This window comes from Grus americana, chromosome 7 (assembly GCF_028858705.1).
Source record: "Grus americana isolate bGruAme1 chromosome 7, bGruAme1.mat, whole genome shotgun sequence".
NCBI lineage: Eukaryota > Metazoa > Chordata > Aves > Gruiformes > Gruidae > Grus > Grus americana.
This window is the reverse complement of record NC_072858.1, coordinates 16,548,395-16,567,025: the sequence shown is the minus strand read 5'-3', so window position 1 is coordinate 16,567,025 and position 18,631 is coordinate 16,548,395. Positions and strand designations below refer to the sequence as shown.

The window sequence follows — 18,631 nt, the reverse complement described above, 5'->3', positions numbered from 1 at the left end:
CGGGCGGGGCCCTGCGAGGCCGGGCGGGCGCTGGGGGCCGGGCCGGCCGGGGCCCGGGCGGGGCTGGGCGGCCGCGGGGGGGGCGGAGGCGGGAGCGGGACCCGCAGGGCAGGAGCGGCCGCGGCGCCCGGAGCGGGCCGGGAGAAGGTAGGGATCCGCCGGAGCGGCCGCGGGGAGCCGGGCGCTCCCTGCCCGCCGCCGCCCGGCCTAGCCGCTGCCCCGCCGCCCGCCCGCCCGCCTTCCCCCGCGCTGCGCGCCCCCGCGGCCGCCCGGCCTGCGCCTCCGCCGGGCCCCCGGCGCGGCCCGGCCCCCCGCCTCTGCCGCGGCCCCCCCCTCAGCCCGCCGCCTCCCGCCGCGCCCGGCGCCTCCTGCCCTTGCACCCCGTACCGGCACCCTCTTCCCCTCGCCGCCCCGCTGAGGCCGAGGCCCTGCGTGCCCCGGGGGCTGCCCTGGGCCGCGCTGGCCGGCGCGGGGGTGGCGGGTTCCCCTGGCTGGGGTGCTGCTGTCTCGGGTGGGTGCTGCTAGCTCGGGTGGGTGCTTTCCCCTTGCGCCAACAGCCGGGCTGCGGCAGCGTGTGGCCCTCCTGCCCTGCATGCCCAGCTGGGTGCTCGCTGTCCCCTGCCACCTCCCTCCCACGGTGCCCACGCTGCCCTGGGAGCACTTCAGGCACCATGGCAATGTGGGGCAGCTGTGGGCTACAGCGGGAGCCGCCCGTCTACGCCCCACATTGCATCCGTTGGGATTTTGGTCTCGTAAGCCATGTCTGTGCAGCCAGTGGTAACCCGGGGTGGTCACCCACTGGTCAGGCATGCGGCTGGTGGCAGCTGGTGGTGCCTGGACAGTTTGTTGCAGGGGAGCACCTGGCACCGTAGAAACAGTGTGAGCATCCAGGGCCTGGAGTGGTCTGGCACAGAGAGTCTGGAGTGTTGGTGAAGGGTGGCACAGGTGGTTGCACACAGAGCAGAAGCTCCAAGCTGCAGCTCTCCTCTGAGAACACCCGCTCTGCTTGCACCAGCCTGGGAAGAGAAACTCCTGAGAGTTCCATCCTGTTCTCTGGCAAACGCAAATCCCTCTGGGTCGCTGCCAGCCTGATACTGTTGCCTTGTACATTAGCAGAGATGAACTTGAGGTGACTCCGCCAGTGGCCTTGCTGAGGGATGGAGGCTTGGCTCTCCCTCAGCACCTCCTGAGAGGCTGCTGCTGCTCCTTTACTGACCCTGAGCAGTGCCTCAGCTGATCCAATCCTTGACACGATTTGGCCTCTGAGTTCAAACATGCTGCCGTTCCTGATGTTTGAAGTACTGCCCCCACCTCTGTCCTTTCACATCTTGTTCTTGCCGTAGTACCTAGGAAGCTTCTAGCTGTGTCATAAGCATTAACATCTGCTTTGAGGTTTGTCATGCTTACATGACTTTCACTTTCTTCTGAAAAGGTTCTCTTTCCCCTTGCCTCTGCTATTCTCTCCTCCGCTTCCATTACGATTCTGTCTTTTCCTCAGCAAAAGGCCTGAAAGAGTTTGTAGATACAGAATTCACAGTTTTGCAGATGCTTTGCCAAATACAGCCTCTACCGTGCTACAAGACGTCACCATCATCCCCCTCATCTTGACTCACTTCTCTGGCTGCAAGTCGTGCTGGGCATTGCGTCTAAATGTGTCCTGTTGTTTGCGAGGCCCTCCGTAGTGCCGATAATGCCCACATCTCTGAGCTGGCTTCTTCTGCTCTTCTGTTCTTGAAATCCTCTGCTCTGCCAAGGCCAAAGGTTTCAGTTCACTCTCCAGCTGCTCCGCTTAGGATTAGCAGTGACATTAAACCTAGTACGAACATACAACGATTTTAGAGAAGTGTTAACTTAGCAATGGGACAGGAGGAATGAGCGGTAGGGGAGAGGGAAGGTGTGACCCTCGGAGCCTTGCAGAGCACCGGCTCTGATAGCTGTTGTGGGAAGTGTGTCTGTGTGATGTCTCAGGGTTTGGCATGCAGTTGAGGTGTCCCTGCAGTGGGTGACTGTTCAGATGGACTTTGTGACGATGGTGATGTTGAGCTTGGGTGGAACAGCCTGAGTTGTGCTTACCTTAGCACTTCACTACCTTAACTGATAATTTCTCCTCAATCTCCAGCAAAATTATTTTTCTAATCACATTCTAAGAATTGCTCAGTCTCACTTCTGAGCAACACAGCCTTTACTTTCTCCTATTTTTAGAACCTTTCTGCTAGGAAATAAAATCTATTGCTTCCTTCTCATGAGCACCTAGGGGCTCTGAGAGGAAGAAGTCCATGTGATGCCAGGTATCAGCAGAGTCCCTGCCGGGGATTTAGGTGCTTTGGAGATAATGAGCAGCACAGAACAGGAGCGAAGGCGGGCAAAGGGCAGAGCTTCCAAGTCAAACTTGAGTAATTTCCAGATTTCTGGACTCCCTGCTCAGCAACCCAAGCATCATAATGGGCTTCTGTCCAAAAGCTATCTTAAAAAATATTGTTCAGGGTGCAAAGTCAAGCGCTCCAGTGTTGAGGAATGTCCTTGTAGCCCCAGTTCAACCTGTTTTGGATACGTACTTGAGGTGTAATGACTAATTTTGTGATTGTATACTACTTAGCCCTGGGAGCCCAGCCATGGGTACTGCACAGCAGAAGGGGTGCTGCTCTTGGGATTTTCTCTGTTCCTTATTCTAAGTTGTATTGTTTTAGCCTGTCTGCAAAATGGCAGGAGAGACAACTGCATGCTGTGGGGTGGGAGAAGACAGGACTCAGTAATGGGGTCTGTAAGGTGCATGCAGCCACTCCATAGAGAATTTGGGAAACTTTTGTCTCCTAAGCTGGCGTTCTGGCCTTTGCGTGCTTGCATCCCCAGTGCCAGAGGTTCAATATCCATCACAGTCTCCTTGCTCACATGTTGTGGCAAGGTATTCTGCTTTGCATTAAAAATTGATGCTGCACTCTAGTTTCCAGATGACTTTCCTTTGCTTGCTGCCTGGCCCAACACGAGCTCCTCTTCCTTCCTCCCCAAGCTACGCTTACCCCACACAAATGCCACAAGCCTGTCCTCAGCCACGTCCTGCAGTGGAGCAGGTGAGAATGCTGTGACAGCCAGGGCCCAGCTGGAGGGAAGAAGAAGCCATTTGAATGACCCGTGTGGTACGTGGCAGAGCTCCTGGGGCAAATACTCAAACTGTCACACGTGCGGTGGGAGGCGAGCTGCTCAGGCTGCCCTTGTCCTTGTCCTTGGCAGTCCTGCTTCTGGAGGGCTTGGTGATCCAACCTAAATGTACTCATTTTAATGCTTTTTTTGTATGTCAGGTCACAGACGAAGGAAAAGAAGCTATTTCTTTTAAAGTGAAGAGATTCCTCTTCCGCCTGGGAGCCATATGGGGTTAGGAGATGGAGTGCATAAGAGGAGATCTCCTGTTTCCCACTATGTGAACCTCGGGGGGAGGCTCTTTGCGATCTGCTGAGACAAGCAGCATATCCTAACAGGAGGCTGCAGCGGTCAGCATTTCCCTGGTGGGAGAAGGCTTCTCTCCTTCGCACCATTCAGCAGGTTTTTGCCCTGCTTGCTGCCTCGTCTGTTCTCTGGGGTTTGTAGGGTCAGCTCTGCAGTTTGCCAGAGCCGCAGTCCCTGTATTGGCACTATCTCCAGCCAGGCGGCCTGGCTTAACAGGGTATTGTTTATCCCACCCAGGAATGTGCAGGCGAGCAAGGACCTCCAGGAGCTTACAGAGCAACATGTTCTGCTCCTAGCAGGGGGACTGACTGTGGGTGATGGGGTGGCTCTGAAGGCTGGCACAAGCGGTCAGGGTGTGCTGGTGTGCAGGCAATGTCCTGCCCTTGAAACGTGGATGAGGACTGTGCAGACTGTGCAGATGCAGTGGGATAAGGAGGGCTGTCCAGATTTGGAGACCACGGGGAGGAACAAAGGAAAAGAGAGGGGAAGATGCCTCAACATGTAGTTAGTAAGCTTGACGCAATCACGCGAGAAGCCAAGCAGCACCCTTGGTTTCCTCCCACTGCACGTTAGGTACCGATCCTGCAGCCTAGAGTGCAGCGAGAGCTGCAGCAAATCTCTTATCAAAGCCGGACCGAGCAGCTGGAGAATGCACTGAATGAGGCCGAGGGGCATCTCCATCTCTAGGGGTGGATTGTGTTTTCAGTGAACAGGCATTAAGCTATAATGAGTGGAAAAAGATGTGAAAAAGCATAGGTGAAATGCACAGCATTTTTCAATTTTAAGAAAAGATAACTGGCAGTATTTCTTTAATATTGTTATATGTATTTATTTATTTGCTCTGCAACAAATTTGGCTTTTGTACATTTCTGGGAATCTGACTCCTTCCTGGTCTACTGCTCAGGCAGGCTCTAAGATTTTAAAGAGACTGAGACATCTGCTGCACAAGAATCCACTTGTCCCTCATGTGCAAACCAAGTGTGCCTGTGGAAGCCCGCACCACATTCTTTGGTCTGTTTGGTGATATGTTAGTTTCTCGGTTACAGTGCTGTAGTGCTGACCATAGCCAGTTCTAACAGCACTGCCTCTTGAGTGAGAAGCCAAAAAGTATTATTTAGAGGGAAACAAGCGGCGATAATGCCCGTGAAGTTTGGTTTTCTTTCTGCTAAATTTGTGACATCCATCCATCACTGCTTTTTATCCGATGATCTGATGAGTGCTTTAGGTATACCACCGGATTAGCTGTCTGCAAACCCTTTGGGTCTCTCCTTTTACTGGGGCTATTAATGCTTTTTGTAATCAGCTAAAATGGTCTCTTCATGTTGCTGCCTTAGTTCTTAAGTGCTTGAAATCCTTGCTTCAGTGTCTTTCAGCAAAAAGAGGGAAGACAGACCTCCTGTTTCTTTACGGTACAGAAATTCATCCATGACTCGTTTGCTTATGCTCACCATCAAAGACACAAAAAAAAGGGCATTTATATCACCATCTTCAGTAGGTCTGCTTTTATCTAAGTGATGGCAAATGCCTGACAATAATTTGGTGAGTCCATTGTTTGTGACTTCTTACCCTGCCCGATTTCAGCTGCAAGAAGAGAGGAGGGATACAAGAAGTTGTCTGAGTCAGTGTGTAAATGCCTTCTCTTGGCTGCTGTGGCTTGATCCAGTCTGTGCTGAAGGTCTCAAAACAATATTGTAACAGAGTTAATAGCCGTCATTTCATTCTGGTCCCTCCTTTCATCAGCCCACACTGGACCAGACACGCTCCAGAGCTAATGGCAAAATGGGATAGGCAGTCTTCCATGGAGGTAATGTTAATGTGTGCTGAGCATGCATGCAGGCAGGCTGGGGGGAGTGATTAACGCTCTGGGAATCCACTCTCTGCCTTGCTGCACAATGCTGTTGTGTCAGCCCAGAGCTTGGCACAGGGCAGGCTGCAGTCGGGCGCCAGGAACACGTTACCTAGTTTGTGCAGGATCAGGCAGCGAGACAGAGACAGTGTGTTCTTAGTGGGTCAAGCTCGCTGCCGTGCTGCAGCTTCATACTTGCACAGTGAGGCTCTCTTTGGATGTGGGTCTGCTGCTAGGCGGGGGCAGGAGTCCTGCAATTTGCAGCCCTGACCTCCGCCAGCGTGAAGTCCCAGTGTTTGCTCAGTTGTGGAGGAGCCCTCCCTCCCCCCGGCAGGCAGGGATCACCCATCATTGAGGTGAGAGGGGATGGTGCTTGGCCTGCCTTCAGGAGCCGTGACTCACTGGGGATCACAGGTGGAGCCTGGCTCTCCCTGCAATCTGCTCTTCCTGCTGGAGCCTCTGCGTGAGCTGCTGCTGGATGTTTGTTCTCACCAGATCTAGGGTGGATCTGGGAGAAGTTCGGGTCCACCATTAGGCCTGAAGTGTTGGACTCAGTAAGTTTCCAGTCTGGAAGATGCTGGAAGGCTTCCTTCTCTAGGTGGGGGTTTGGAGAAAATGTTGGCAGGCAGCACTCCATGTAATAAAACAAGGCCAAGATCCTGGAAAACATAATATTTTGTGTTCAATTCATGTTATGGAGCAAGCAAACCTCACAAGGTTGATTCACTGCTTTTGAATACAGGGGCATACTGTCTAGGCTCTGATGGAGTCATGGAGTGATCCTGCTCTTCTTGGTACTGCTGAGGGAACGTGAGCTTGTTGGGATTCTTTTTTTGGCAGTTTCAGAAGTTACTTCACGCTTTCTTACCTCATGGGCTGTCTCTCAGGGGATGCTTTTCACATGAATAGGCTAGTGCCTGTGTTTTATTATAACTGCAGTTAATATATACATGATGGAACAATTGCAATCCTGCCTGCTTCTCTCGATCTTCTGTCTCATTGGAAAATTTTGTACATTTTAATGAATGAGTCCCCAGAGTTGCAACTGAGTTAAGGTAGTGACACTGCTGTTTTCATGGGCAGGATCTGAGCCCAGGGCAGCGGGAGGGCCATATCCTCAGCCCCAGTGACTGCAGCAAAGCCAGGGTTTGGGTCTGCAGCACATGTGCTGTAATCCTTGCACAACCCTCAGCCCACTCTTACATTACACCTTTGACAGAAGAAACGCAAGAAACTTCGCTGTACCGTCATGTGCTCCTGGAGAAACTACCCTGAGGCAGCAATTACACCTGTGATACATTTTTTCCCCTTTGTCCAGCACAGCTGTGAAGTTTGCATATTCAGAGCATGGCAAGGATTTCTAGGACCCTGAGCTCAGTGGCACCCTGTGCCGCAGGAGTTGGCAGCTTGTCTGCAGGGTGGAGGGCAGCCCCGGGTGCCTGCAAGGGCTTGCTGCGGCTGTTGTTGCTGCTCTCCTGTTCCTGTCAGAGCATGCAGCGGCATGTCCTGGCCACCCCACCTTGAACAGCACGAGGCTCCTTCCTTGTCTTTAGTATTTCCAAGCTAATTGATGTCTCTTCCATCTTTTTCCCTGCTCCACATGGTCATGTTTTTAATACTGTTACTCCTTCTGCCTCAGTAGGTTCCTGCTACCCTGAACTGCAGCTCTTTGTGCTCCTGATTCACTCCAGTCCATTCATCTCTCTTTGGTGGCAAAGTGCTGTCGGCTGCTGGATATTGGGCTCTTTGTTTATACAGCCAGCACAACGCTGGTGACAAAGGGACAGCCTGTGCCCCAAGGAGCCCACGTGCTACAGGAAAGGCAGTGGAGAGCAACAGGAGTGACGGACGGGACGGCAGAGGTGAGGGTGGCCAGGGGCTGGGGCGCAGCGTGCTGGCTGCTGTGGGGGCACGGCTGGGGGTGGGGAGTGACGTGCTGAGGAAGCTGTTCCTGCCGAGTACAAACCCGCTTTGTTCCCAGGAGGTGAGTCGGACTGGATAAACAGAGCAGTCCCGTCAGCAGAAAGCCTTTCCCTGGCTGGATCCCCCGCTGGCACTCTCACTGGAAGTTGGCTGCACCTCATCAGCGAGGATGTTTTTCTCGTCCTCGTGTTAGCGTCCTGTCTTCCTGACTTTCCGGGACTCAGGTGGGCAGTGAGGGCCCCAGGGACCCCGTGTGTTCGCTGTGGGTGGTTGTGTGTGTCGTCACCATGCTCTTTCTGCTGTTAGCTAGGCGGGACTGTTTGACAAGCCATGCTGAGTACAGGGCAGGTATTGCCAGCTGGGTGGCACTTGGAGGGTGACTGTCACTGTGCACGCTTTGGGAGGGGAGGAGGTTGGGTCCCATTGCAGGGAAGTTGTGTCCGGCTGGACGGAGCAGGGGCTGTCTTTGTGATGTGGGAGGAAAGCAGCTTGTGTCGGGGGGGCTGGCTGGGAGGATGCTGAGATCCCAGTGTCATGGAGGGCAGTGCTCTGAAAGCACCAGAGAGGTGTTGGCAGTGCTGTGCTCTGCCCATAATTGCAGTGGGACAGGAAGATGAAGGGAAGCACTTGTCGGTCTGAGGTGCAGATGTGGAGGAATAATCTCAGGTTTTTGGTCACCTTGGACAGATGCACCTTTAAGTTCCCCTTCTGAGTGATCTGGGAAGAGGGGAAGGAGCAGCTGAAGCTGCAGGACTGCTGCTGCCTCAGTGCGGCAAAGTGCTTTGGTGGTGAGGTTGCTTGTTACAACACAAAGATGATACAGAAAAGTATCCCAGCTCAGCAGCCACTTCCAGAGGAAGGGGGAATCTTGCTGGGTGTAGGATGTAGCCCTTGATGAGGATGTCTTTGCCTCCCTTTGGGTCCCCTGCCTCGGGGGATTTGAGCCTTGTCTCCCAGAGCCTTGGACAGGGTCTGCACCCTCATCTCAGCCTGGCTTCTGCCAAGAGCTGTGATGAGGCCTCTCAGGATGGCTGAGCCTGGTACCTAGAAGGCAGAAAGGGCATTTCCAGCCAGGTCTGAGGATGCCCAGGCTGGGTCAGCCCAGGCAGAGGTGGGAAGAATTCACGGTGGGATGGGGTGAGCTTGCCTGAGAGGACTTTGTGCCTCTTAGGCAAAAGTGTGATGCTTCTCCAGCACATGGTTCCCGTGGCCCTGACCAGTGGCATGGGAAGGGGGATGCCTGTGCCTGGTCCTGTGGGAGCGTGTGTGGTGGGACTGTGTGAGTTGTGCTGTCTGCCTGCCCCGGCCCTCGCGGGCTCAGGGCCCTGCCCTGCATGTCAGGGAAGTGCTGAGCTTCCTCCCCTCCTCTTGCTTCCTTCCTGACGGGAATTCACTTCCAATTTTCTTGTTGCCTCTCCCCCTGTTGCAGCACAAACACGTGTCCTCACAGAGATAGCCAGAGAGGCTAGGCAAGGCAGGTTGGACCACAGGGGCTGCGTTTCTGGAGACCCCTGGCTCCTGTGGTGTGCTCCACATGTTGAGGGGTTTTGGGGAGCTCAGGACAGGACTCCCTTGCACTGTTCCTGCCTCTCATGCTTAGGGAGGGTTTTACTTTCTGAGCGTATATGTGATAATTTCAGGTGTTTCTGGCTGCTAATGAACTTCCCACTGTGTCTCAGCCTTAGGTACTGATCTGCCTTCAGGCCCCACACAATGGAGGCTGGCTCCGTGGTACGAGCAGTCTTTGATTTCTGTCCCAGTGTCTCTGAAGAGCTGCCCCTCTTTGTGGGAGATGTCATTGAGGTGCTGGCCGTGGTGGATGAGTTCTGGCTCCTCGGCAAAAAGGAAGGTGTCACAGGTAAGAGCTGGAAATGCCTACACCTGGATCTATAGACATGCCAGCTAAATGTCCACCCCATGAGCACACCTTCCCTTGGCCAGCCCTGTGCAGGACCAGATTTGTTTTACTAAATCTTTCACTGGACTTTGCTTGGGACTGAGGGTGCAGGTTCCCTGCCACCAGTCTCCTGTCAGCTTTGCGTCGACTATTCAGATAGCTTGTCCGTTGTTTTTTGAGGGAGATAGTGGAGTGTCAGTTCTTGAGGAGATGAGAGCTTCACAATACTAGGTGCTTCATCCTCTGTAGTGGGACAGCCCATTTCCTGGCTAGTTTTATGTGCTGACCCGCTGTGGTAGTGTAAGGGGAGAGAGGAAACAGATGCACTGAGAGTGGAAATGCATCCACATCCAAGTGACCTCATCAGGTCAAGTCAGTGGGAGACACAGTGACAGAGTCCATGTGTCCCTCCGAGCCCTCTGACTCAGCCCCACTTCCTCCTGTCCACTTTAAAGCATTTTCCTGCACAAGCTGCCATCAATATCTGGGTGCCTGAAGTAGTGTGCAAGTCTCTTAAACTGTTGGAGGGTTGTGAGAAACTTCTGAAGCAGGAAAATGCTCTTAGTGAAACACTTAGAGTCTCGTAGTCCCTTTTTAAGCAACTCTTTCTCATCTTAATACTGATGTTGAGAGGATGTGTGGGCTCTCAGGGAGATGAAAACCAGACCACTTCAAAGCATAAGTGTGACTGACTCTGTCTTCAGCATGAGGGTGGGACTGGAGTTTCATCCCGGGCCATGGAGATGGGGCTGCTATTGCAGCAGCAGTCTGGGCTCTGCTAACAGCCGCAAGCTGTCTCCTGGCTAAAACAAAGATGGACAGGAGCAAAGGTGGAGAGGAGGACTTCTCTCCTGTGCTCTGTCTAGCTGATAAATGGCATTGAATGAGAGCGTGCCTGATCCTGCAGCTGCTGAAGTCAGCGGGCACAAATTACTTTGCAGAAATCACCAATAGCTGCTTCACCACAGTTTTGTCTCCCAGCATAACTGATGTGCTTGTTGTCAAGAAGATGAAGCTATTAACGAGTAATAAACAGACGTGTGTCTTAGCTCAAAGGTAAAGAAACATGCCGAAGTCACACGGAATGGTTTTTAATGGCCTTTAACTCAAAACCCACTTGCATTCCTGCTTTCCCTTGGAACAGCTGTTGTAGTTTTCTGCCCAGTTTTCTAAGCTAAAGTGGTAGAGGATTGAAAAAGTGCTTTTGAATAGAAGTTGTGGAGGTGCTACAGCCTACCAATAATAATATTCAGTGCTCTGTGGGGAATAATTAGTGTAGCTCCATGACTTCCTTTCTAACAGTATTAGGTTGTTTCCATGTACAGAGCAGGAAGCTAAGACACGGAAAAAGAGGTAGAGTTGGTTAAAACTGTGAGGGAAGCCACTGAGGCTAGCAGCCTGTGGGCTGCTGCTTGCGCCTTAGGTTAATGACAGCAGATGCCAAACTGCCTAAACCCAGTGCAAAGTTCTGGGTGTCTAGGATATTGTGTCTCCAGGTTTTATTGGAGAACGTGGATGCCATATTGGGTCATCAAGAGTGAATGCTGGAAGTGCTACTTCCAAGTGCCCGTGCTCCATCATATCTCCTTGCCACAAATTATAAAAGATAGGAATAACATTTTTAGTGGCCTCTGTAGTGGGGTCTGCCACGTCCTGTGCTTCCAGGACTGAAATTAGTAGCCGAGTGGTATCTTGTGACGGTCAACAAGCGTGCACTGCCCCATCTGGCTGTGGCCTGTTCAGAATAGCTGGGCATGCAGCAATGGCTCCTATGATGCAATGGGTACACAGAGGTGATAAAGTGGGGAGGGTCCCTGGAGCCTCAGCAGCGCTGAAGCTGTGACGGGGCCTGTGACACAGATGTGGCTATCCTGAGTGTGGCGGCCTGACTTCTGTGCTGAGGCTGTGTTGGAGCCAAGCCTTATAGTGAGGAGCAGCAGGTGGATGTGCCCAGTCACAAGACACTGGTCTCGTGGTCCAGCACTGCTGGACCTCTCAGTCCTCATCATGGCTCTGAATTGGGAAGCAAGCAATGAAAGCAGAGAAAACCTAGTATGTCTAGTATGTCTGTTCCCAGAAACTCCATGCTGATGGCACAGTCCCAGTAATGAACACAGCCTGTTGGTTGCCTGGAGTGAGCCTAGGGCACAAAGATTTTTGTTCCATATTAGCTCTTAAGTATTTAAAACCTCAGGAGTTCCTGTCTCCCAAACTTATTCCTCTTCACCGTGCTATTGAAGCACCCTGGGTAACTGGTTATTTTCCTTTAGCAAGAGACGAATAGATTCCAAAATCTGGAAGGAGGGTGGAGAGAGTAGTGGTGGGCTACAGGAAAGACTCATTGCTGACAACTGCTTCTCATTTTAGGGCAGTTTCCTAGCAGCTTTGTGGAACCTGTGGATATTCCCCCTTTGAAGCAGGGAGAAAAACTGTTTGTTTGTACCAGTGACTTCACATCTCAAGAGCCAGGGAGCTTGTCATTGCAGAGAGGTAAACTCCATTCCCTTGCTTTGCATCTCATAGCCCTCACCTGTCCTTCCAGAAGTATGAACCTAGTCACAGCATCCTGCCTGGAGGGGCAGGAGAGACAAGGAATTTCCTAATACCTCATGACATGGGTCATGTCAAATCCACCATTGACCTTTGTGCTCCTGCCACCTTAATATCAGTTTCTCATCGTATATCATTACTCTTGAAACTCCAAATATTGGACTTGTGTGATCACAGGTAACTTACAGCTGCCTTTTAACTGCACTCCAGTCCCCAAATCTTCAACTTGCATTTGGGGGAGAAATGAAAGCTTTGGTGCACCTTCACAGCTTAGCAGCCAGAAAGTCACGGAGCCAAAACTGTATCTTAGATATGTGCATGCAAGAGACTGCTGGTGCTTTGTGCCTTACCTCCATTCTGTGCTCTTGTGCATCCCCAACACGCACTGCACTCTGTGTGGAGTGCCAGACCTCACCCACAGCCAGGAAGGGCATGGGGAAGCAGGAATAAGAGGTGAAAAGCAATGAGGGCAGTTCTTAACTGGTGTGTCTCATTCCTTGCAGGAGACCTGGTGATCCTGGGGGGGTCCCTGGCCTCCAGCTGGCTCCAGGGACGAAGTAGCTGGGGTTCCAAGGGCTTTTTCCCCTCATCATGTGTGCGGGAGCTGTGCCTTTCAGTTCGGAGCCGTCAGCTGTCGCAGAGCGCTCTCCTGGAGGTGCCTGCCTACTCATTGGGCCAAGCCCGGGCCCTGATGGACCTGTCTGCTCAGCTGGAGGAGGAACTGGACTTCAGGGAAGGGGATTTGATCAACATTGTTGGCATCCCAGAGCCTGGCTGGTTCGAGGGGGAGCTCAGAGGCCGCAGGGGCATTTTCCCAGAGGGTTTTGTGGAACTGCTTACTCCTCTGCGAACGTTGGGAATCTCAGAGGATCCAGAGCCCCCAGGGACTTGTGACACCAACGGGACAGTGGAGATGCCCCCCAAGGAGGAGGAGGAACCGGGGAGCACTTACGGTGTTGCCCTCTATCAGTTCCAAGCCCTGGAGTCCAAGGAACTGGATTTTGATGTGGGCGACAGGATTCGGATCGTAGGCATTCTGGAGGATGGCTGGCTGGAGGGGGAGCTGAGAGGGAAACGCGGCATCTTTCCACACAGATTTGTAAGGCTGGAAGCCTCTGAGCCTTGCAGGGAAATGGCAGGTGCTGGGGATCCTCAGGGTGGAGGCATCCATCAAGATGTGGAAAGCACCTGCTCTGAAGCTCTTCCATTGCCAGGGAAAGATGGCAAGGAAAAGGAGGATGGCTCAGCTGCACACCCTGAGCCTGACACCCTTTTGTCTCACACCACAGAGAGGTCAGAGGGTCTTCTTGGCGCTGACTTGAGACAGCATCAGTCCTTTCCCAGCACAGGACACCAAGGGCCATGTCCCAAAGGCACAGCAGACTCCCTCCCCTTTGACCGCACAAAGACAGTCAATGGCCTTCTCCCCTCTGCTCAGCTGCCTCCCCAGCGGGGCCACAGGCCTGGCCAAGCAGGTGAGTTGGAGCCTGGGGGGACTGTTTCAGCCTCCCCAGGAAACTCAGAAGCTCACTCCCTGCCTGAGCACGATGGAGGCAGTCCCGCTGTGCCCCCGCAAGCTCCCTGCTCCCCCCTAGATCCTTGCGGAAGCCAGGCAATTTCTTCTCCTAACAGCTGGGCAGCATCTGAGCCCCAGGAGAGCCAGAGCAGCACCCAGGACCTGGATAGTTGGGTGGATGGTCAACAGGAGAAGTCCAAACCTTGTTCCTCCAGCTTGGGAGGTGCCCAGGTGGGCCTGGACACATGGGCTGGGAGCTGGGGGGAATGCTGCCCGCTCGCAGCGCAGTGGGACGGCTGCACAGACCTCGACTCCAAACTGACAGAGCAGCTGGCGCAGTTTGAGAAGAGTCTGTCGAGTACCGGCCCTGAGCAGGACAAGGTCTCCCGACACTTCTCTATCTTGGACTACAGCTCTGAGAAGGACATTGTCCGTGGGTCTCCTGAGTGTGCCCCCCATGCCAGGCAGCCAGAGAGGAGGAAGGCCCTGAGGCCACCCCCTCCTCGGCCCAGCAGCCTTGCAACAACCCCTGTGCACACGCTGGGTGGCCAGGTGCCCAAAGGCAGGTCTCTGTCCTTCTCGGTGAAGCCCTCCCGGCCTGCACCCCGGCCTCCATCAAACAACCAACGGAAAAACGTGGCCCCTCCACAGCTTCAGCCCAGCATCCAGGAGCACCAGGTGGATGAGGGACGTGAGGACTTGACACGGACAGGATCGGCTTCCCCCCGCTCCATTCTGCTGACGAGGATCGGAGAGGTGGAGCGAGACCTGGAGGCTTACGGCAAGACCCGTGCTGAGCTAAGCGTGATGCTGGAGGAGCAGCAGGATGAGCTGGTACGAGCAGAGGCCCTGGAAAACCTTGATTTCTGTGACTCCAACATCGAGAGCCTCAGCGTGGAGCTGCAGGAGCTGAGAGGTGAGTCTGCAACAGCATGGGATGGGGGTGCTTCAGGGAGACAACTGGCCCCTGCTGGCACTGTTGGAGCCACTCTTTTATTTCATTCTTTAATTCCTGATTTTGGTCATTTTGTAAGCATCATTGCAGTACAAATCGTCATGATTTTGCCTCAGAACCACAGTGTCATTCTCTGGACATCCCTCAGCCCTGGTCTTCCCCACCCCCTTTTCCTTCCAACTCTCCCATCTCCTCTCCCAGCACCACCATATATTGAGAGCCCTTATCTGATCCATTCCCAGTATGTCCTTGTTCTCAAGCAAAAACATAGCTGCTGCAGGTTCAACGTCCCTGCTTCACCCCCCTTAGTTGAAGGGGAGTGAGCAGCAGCTTCAGAGTGGCTTTGCTGGTGGTCCTGCAGTTGAGATTTGATTTGATGTCTGTGGCTGCCCTCAGCCTGTCAGGGTGCTGGATTTCCTGTGGCTTCTGTTCTGGTGGTGATAACAGACCTTTGGGGACTTGTCACTCAAATCAGATGCACAGAAAGTGCTGAACCTGGCCTGGGAGTGGGGAGGGTTAGTGGGCAAAAAGTAAAGGCTGCCCTTGTGCTCCTGCCATCCACGGAGTCCAGAATTTCAGGACAGGAAAATGATGTTACACTGGTTACACATTGGTAACAGCAATAAAGAGCTTTAAACTGCAGCGTATCTGTAGCCAAAAAGATGACTTTTGTCCTTGCAGCCCAGAAAAACTACTTGGAGAGGAGAAATTTGCCCTGTTTATATGAGCGCATTTGGGCTCCGAAACCCAAAGATGCCATATAAAGATCAGTACTGTTAATTACGTTATACTTGATATTACAGTAGACAAAGTGGAAAGACAGGACCACGTACATCTCCCACAGTCCCTTCCCCAGCTGCTCCCAGGAGCTCTGACAGTGCAGTTCTGTTACCGAAACCCACGATGTGCAGGAAATGTGGGCACTGCACGCAGGAGGTGGAGTGAAATGCCAGCTCCTGCCTGGAGATTACTCACTCTGACTTCATTGCCTCCATACTCCCACTGCTTAATCAGCGCTGGGGAGCCCAGGCACTTTGCTGCAGGATCGCATCTGATGCAGACCACATGGGAATGAAGGATGATATGGGTGCACCAGGGAAATGGGTGACAAACAGCCTCCACATCAGTGGCATGCGAGAGGGATGCTTGGAAGGAGGCTTAAAGGATTTTAGGCTAGATGAAGTAAGAGGAAAATCTAGGGTGGATCTCAAGGGAAATCTTCTGATGGGATGGATCTTGCTGGGAAAGGTGTCCTTCTGTCCCAGTGCCTCCTGACAGAGGGCAGTACCTGTGCCCTGGTGGTTACTGGAACTGGAAGTTTCAGGCATGAACTACTAACACATCCTGAGACATCCTACCTGTCAATTTATCCTCTTAGTAGTCCTGGGGGATTTTTCACCATTTCAAGAGACCTGAGGATTTATAAGTAGCCTCTCTGGTCCTGTCATAAAGATGTGCCCTACCCAAGCTCTCTCCCATCCCTCCTGCCACATCTGCATGTCTCAGGCTTCCTAGCCCAGCTTTAGTGCATTGGGCTAGATCAGTAATGCAGTCAGCAAAACGTGTTTGTACCATGCCTCAGGCATGGTCTCTGCCTTGCCGCCATTAGGGGAACCCAGAGGCACACTGGAGGGAGAAAAGCTTTGCCTAAGTATTGACCTAAGCAAACAAAGTAAGGCTGGCGTGGTCTTGGAGGAACCCAGCCCCTTGTTGTGTCCTTTGGGGAGCCAAAGGAAGAGCAGAAAGTATGTGATTTTCTAAAATACACATTTAAAATCTGCAGGTTGCTTCTTTGCTACGTCTTGTGTGCACTCTGGGGGTTTCACTGGTCACCAGGCTTGGGCAGGATTAGTGCTTGCCCTCCTGCAGTTGGAGTAGGAGGGTCCCTTGGTTTTATTTTTGTCTTGTACCAGCTGGGAGCATGGGTTGTGCATGCCTAATGAGTGTTGCAGGAACCTGAGACATGGATGATGTCCATGGACTCTCCTGGTTTCTGTCTAGGGCATGTTGTGGTCGTCTCTTGGTTTCTTATAGGAGCTCCTGCTTTTGGCATGGAAAACTGTGAATACGTTGCACCCTGCAGCAAGAGGAGTTACTGGAGTGTGTTTCTATAGCCTCCTGGAAACTTGTGTGTTGGCTCCGTAACCCAGATAGTCCCTTCAGGCCTGTTCCTGTCAGCAGGGAGACCAGCCATCTTCCCTGGAGCAGGAAACCAGGCAGCTGTGGCTGCATGGCACTGCGTAGGCACCACTCGGCGATGCTCTGTCACGCAGGGAGCTGTTCCTCTCCTGCTCTTCCCAGGACTTGTGGGTGAGGGCTGGGAAAAGGGTGGGCTCAGCATCAGATTTGAGCCAGGGGCAGCCTGAAGGCCTTGGTTTTCCCCCATGAGGTGTGGAGCAGAGCCCAGCCTCTGCTTGACCACGTCATCTAGCCTCTGTGCCGGCGGGAGCGTGAAGGCAGTGGAAGGAGATCTGATGTCCCATCTCTGGTTTGTGGCTTCTTGCAGTCTCACACACCGTCTGTTTCCCTTCCCTCAGGACGTTGGTCTTGGGGCTGGGCCTCCACAGGCTCCAGTGCCTTTCTTTTCCCTGCCTCTGAGCTGCCTGCGTGGAGGCTCGGGCAAAGCCACGGAGCCGGTTTGGGCGGTGAGGGCCTGCCCAGCCCTGACCTCCCTCCTGGGGCTAGTTACTGATTACTTTGGGCAGCAGGTGGAGGAGGCCGGGGCTGGCAGTGATTGGGCCTGCGCCTCTTTGTACTGTTGCTGGCTGGTTTCAGGAAGCAGTGCCTGCATTTCACTTCGGGCGGGAGCACTGGAGCAGAGCGGAGAAGCAGCGTCAGCCTGGGCTTGGGCTCAGAGAGCAGGTAGCAAAGGGAGTGAGCACCTGTGCTGCACCCCAGCAGGATTATGTGCACTTATCCCAGGACAAAACACGGTGTGGAGGATCCAAGGCATGAGCCGCGGCTCCTCGGCTGGGAATACGAGGACTGTTGTGCCATGCAGAGAGAGGACGTGGCCGTGCTGTGCAGTGAGGCTCACTGCAATGACAGACCCAGGACGAGGAGGCAGTACCTGGGCTGCCGGGGAGCAGACAGTGGCTGGGACGGTTACAGGAGAGAGGAAGGCATCTCCGTGGACCGATGGAGCATGAATGGAGACTGTGAAAGTTTTTGGAAGGGAGGTATCCAGTACACAGGCTGTAGGACAGCAGACAGAGCTTGGGAAGGCAAAAGCCAGGATACGGAGGGTAGAAACTATAGGGTGTATGAGAGGGAGGGCATTCAATATAGAGACTGCAGTTCTGAGATAAGAGAAGGGCGGTCCAGAGAGGACAGAGTACCTAGGCAGTATAGGGAGGGGGGAAGGCAGTATGGAGAGGATAGAGGAAGCCCTGGAGACTATAGGGAGGGAGAAAGGTGGTATCAGGAGGACAGAGAACCTAGGGACTACAGTGAGGATGAAAGACATGGGGAAAAGAAAAGATGGTATAGGCAGGAGAGGGACTTTGGGGAGTACAGGGAAGGGAGAAGGCAGTATAGAGAGGATGGAGGCAGGCAAGTGTATAGGGAAGGGGAAAAGTGGTATAGGGAGGATGGAGGCTCTGGGACATATAGAGAACAGGAAAGGCAGTATATAGGTGTCAGGGACCAAGTAGACCAAGAAGACATTGAGCGGCACAGGCAGCCCAAAGGCCACGTCATGGACCGCAGCTGTCTGGACAGAGGTTGTGAAGCTCCTGTGTTTGCAGTCTGGTCCTCAGGAGATGGTAGCATGAGCCCGGGGTCAGGCATCTGCTACACACAGTCCAAGATGCAGAACATGGACTACAATGGCCGTGGGGAGCTGGAAGGAGCAGCCTCAGGACCTGGGAGCAGCAGTGGAGCAGAGCGCTCAAGGGTACGCACAGGCCGGCCAGACTGGAGCCAGGTCTGGGAGCAGGAGGCCGAGGAAGCTAACAGGGCAGGCTCTGTGCTGCAGCGAAACAGCTTCTACAGACGGACGGCTCCCAGTGCCCTGCGGCACTCGGAGTTTGTGCAGACCAGGAAGGAGAAGCGAGGTATGTGGGGAAACGCTGGGCAGTTGCCTTAGATGTGCCTTCACCCTGCCCTGGCACTGGGGCAGCACCAGGATTGGCACAGACGGGTGGCCAGCACAGCTGGGCTCTCATGGGAAACCCTGGAGCTTGCTGAAATGGGCATCATCATCACTACCCCTCTGTACAGTCACCTACAAGTCCTGCAAGGGCTCTTGCCCCATTTTGCAGAGGCCCAGGTGGGAGGGAAGCCCAGGCACCACTGCTGTCCTTTCAGTCACTTCTCTGTCTGTGCCCCAAGTGTTTTGGGTACACCCTAAAACCTGTGGCCCTGATTTGTCTGCTCTCTCAGGGCCATGAGAGGGCCCCTCATGGGGGAAAGGATGAGGTGCTGGGGATATTCCCACTGCCTGTTTTACTTGTATAACCCATCATGAACAGATTCTGTGTGTAAGAACCAATTCCTGACCCT

The 18,631-nt window shown here is 53.6% G+C and overlaps 1 protein-coding gene across 1 annotated transcript in view; it reads left to right on the top strand.

The window, feature by feature from the left end:
* Positions 1–212: 212 nt before the first annotated feature.
* Positions 213–18,631, top strand: part of DNMBP (dynamin binding protein) — a 35,802-nt gene continuing 17,383 nt past the window's right edge. The window contains exons 1-6 of the mRNA XM_054831578.1: positions 213–3,134; positions 6,927–7,149; positions 7,269–7,434; positions 8,890–9,068; positions 11,475–11,597; positions 12,161–14,089. Of these exons, the coding sequence (XP_054687553.1) occupies positions 8,924–9,068; positions 11,475–11,597; positions 12,161–14,089 (2,197 nt within the window). The 5' untranslated portion in view covers positions 213–3,134; positions 6,927–7,149; positions 7,269–7,434; positions 8,890–8,923. The remainder of the gene's footprint in view (positions 3,135–6,926; positions 7,150–7,268; positions 7,435–8,889; positions 9,069–11,474; positions 11,598–12,160; positions 14,090–18,631) is intronic.